Source organism: Charadrius vociferus, unplaced genomic scaffold (assembly GCF_000708025.1).
Source record: "Charadrius vociferus isolate BGI_N301 unplaced genomic scaffold, ASM70802v2 scaffold384, whole genome shotgun sequence".
In the NCBI taxonomy this organism is placed as follows: domain Eukaryota; kingdom Metazoa; phylum Chordata; class Aves; order Charadriiformes; family Charadriidae; genus Charadrius; species Charadrius vociferus.
This window is the reverse complement of record NW_009648234.1, coordinates 85,289-87,893: the sequence shown is the minus strand read 5'-3', so window position 1 is coordinate 87,893 and position 2,605 is coordinate 85,289. Positions and strand designations below refer to the sequence as shown.

Below are 2,605 nucleotides of genomic sequence, written 5' to 3'. Positions count from 1 at the left end.
GCAGGAGAGGAGCCAACGCCATTTACCCCCCACCCTGGGGATGCTCGGGGCTGGGCGCCCCACTGCTCCCTGCCCTCCGGCCCCGCAGGGCAGAGCCCGGTGCCTCCCCGCCTGCCGCTGTTTGCAGGATGTGGTCTGCAGCGCCTCGGGCAGAGCAGCAGTCGGTGCATGGCATGCAGCTTGCAGCCCCAGCCTGGATCCAGCCCCGGAGCATCCCCCCCCTCCTCTCTGGATGCCTCCCAGTCCAGCTCACCCCCCCTCTCCCCCTCTCCGCAGGTGCCTGGGCGATGGAGAGCTTTGTGGAGCAGTTTCGGCTGGGCTCCCCCGTGGCCTCAACCCAGTTCCTCACCAAATATTACGAGGATTAGCGGCGGCCATCGCGTCCTTCCCCCGCGCAGCTGCAGTCCCGCACCGCAAATCCGCCTCCGCCCAGACCGAGAGGAGGCCCCCCCCAGGATGCACCCACCTTCTCCCAGCCCAGCTCCACTTCCAAAACCCCCCAGGGGTTTCTCTTCCCCTCCGAGGGTAACATCCCGAGCCGTGTCCCGGCTCACCCTGGGTGTCCCGGGAAGGATGGCATCACCCTCTTCCCCTCCCCTCACCCCAATTTTAGCCTGACCCCCAGCATGTCTCGCCGGCGCATCGGGGCGTCTTGAGCTTTAATGCTTGCAGCTTTCGGAATAAAACACGGATGGAGCGCACGGGGTGGCATGGGCTCCTTGCCGGCAGCGAGCGCGGGGTGATGCTGGGCCAGCACCGGGCGAATCCGGTCACTCTGGGGTCCGCGCAGCTGCATGGGATGGAGCGGATACCCCTGCAGCTGGGCAAGGGGATCGCCGGCAAGACCTTCATGCAGGTGATGCTGGCCATGGCCCGATGTCCCCCGGGGGGGCTCCGGGGCGGGAGCGGGACCGTGGCGGCTGACCAGGGGGTCCCTCGGCAGCACCGCGCGGCGTGGGAACCGGGCACTGCCCCGGCCTGACTCCCTCCCTGCCCTGCCTTTGCCCTCGCTGGCTGCCTCAGCCCGCTTCTCTTGGAAAGCAAAACCGAAATTAAAGCCATAAATCAGAAGAGCTCTGCCTACTGGCCACTTGAGCTGGACCTCCCCTTTAATTAGCTCTTTAATTAGGCTTTCATCTAAGACTTGGTTTTCTCTGAGGCTTGGATTCACCTGCCTGCAAGTCATCCTTGCAGCCTGTCCTTGGTGGCTCCGCTGTGACAAAGTCGATTTTGTCCTGCCGGTGGCCTGGGCGGCATCCAGGAGCCTTTTGAGGAAACCGTGGGGAGCACGACCCCGGGAGGGCATTTTGCGGGCAGGGGAAACTGAGGCACGAAGGAAGGAGTTGCTGACGGCTGCGCAGGGAGCTCTAGCATCGTTCAGAGGGGATGGCGATGCTCCTGTTGCCGCATCTCACCCCTGCATCCAGCCCTGGGTCTGTCCCAGAGCAACCTGTTCCCCATGCAAGAGGGAAAACGGGTCTGTGCCATCTCCTTCGCCATCCCTGCGCCCGGCTGGTCGCCTTCCCCGGCAGCGAGAGCGGCTTTCGCTCCATACCGGGGAGGATGGGGGGGGGGATTAAACGTGGCCGGGACTTTCCCTCCAGCAGGAAACGGCTGTTTACCTTGCAGGGGCTGAATCACCGCCCGAAAGCGCATCGCATGGTTCCTGCAAAGCTCTGCCGGCCTCACGTCCCCGCCGGGAAGGGTCGGGGTGACGGGCTGTAAAGATGCTAAGGAGGATGCGGGAACCGGGGGTCCCGGCTCGCCCCGGGCACGCGCCGCCGGGGGAAGCTGCGGGACACAGAGGGGAAGAGAGCAAGATAATAAAAAAAGGAAGCTGGGTAACATACCACAACCCAGGGAAAAAAATACAAAACACACTGCCCGGCTTGCCATCAGCGCTAAAATTAGCAGCAGAGGAAATGACAGTTAGAGATGTCATGGAAGTCTGCTAAAGTTGGATTTCTCCTTCTCTTTTTCTATACTTACCCTCCGCTGAGGGTGTAATTGGCCCGTTAGGTTAATGCGGAGGGACCGGTGTAAATGAAAGGTCACGCTTTGTTGACATCCTGCAGTCAAGCTATAGTCATCCTTTCCTCCCTGCCTTTAATTCCTTGTGGCTGGGGTGTTTATTTTTGGTGGAACGGGAGTGAAAAGGCAATCGGATGTTTATCCTTCTAGGAAATTATCACCATCGTTCTTGGCTTTAATCTAAGCTGGAGATGGGAGGAGCAAGACGCACACCGCGTCTCCCTGGTCCAAGCCGGGCGGGCTCTCGCGGGGCAAACTGCTCTTTCTCCTCTGTGTGTCACTCATGGGGACAGGGATGAGGATGGGGAGGGGGTGGAGATGGGATGGAGATGGAGATGGGGATGGAGATGGAGGTGGAGAGGGAGATGAAGGTGGAGAGGGAGAGGGAGAGGGAGAGGGAGAGGGAGAGGGAGAGGGAGAGGGAGAGGGAGAGGGAGAGGGAGAGGGAGAGGGAGAGGGAGAGGGAGAGGGAGAGGGAGAGGGAGAGGGAGAGGGAGAGGGAGAGGGAGAGGGAGAGGGAGAGGGAGAGGGAGAGGGAGAGGGAGAGGGAGAGGGAGAGGGAGAGGGAGAGGGA

The 2,605-nt window shown here is 61.7% G+C and overlaps 1 protein-coding gene across 1 annotated transcript in view; it reads left to right on the top strand.

Moving 5' to 3' along the window:
- Nucleotides 1-368, top strand: part of PEBP4 (phosphatidylethanolamine-binding protein 4) — a 113,430-nt gene extending 113,062 nt beyond the window's left edge. Inside the window, exon 5 of the mRNA XM_009884143.1 lies at nt 277-368. Coding sequence (XP_009882445.1) covers nt 277-368 — 92 coding nt within the window. The remainder of the gene's footprint in view (nt 1-276) is intronic.
- Nucleotides 369-2,605: the final 2,237 nt, after the last annotated feature.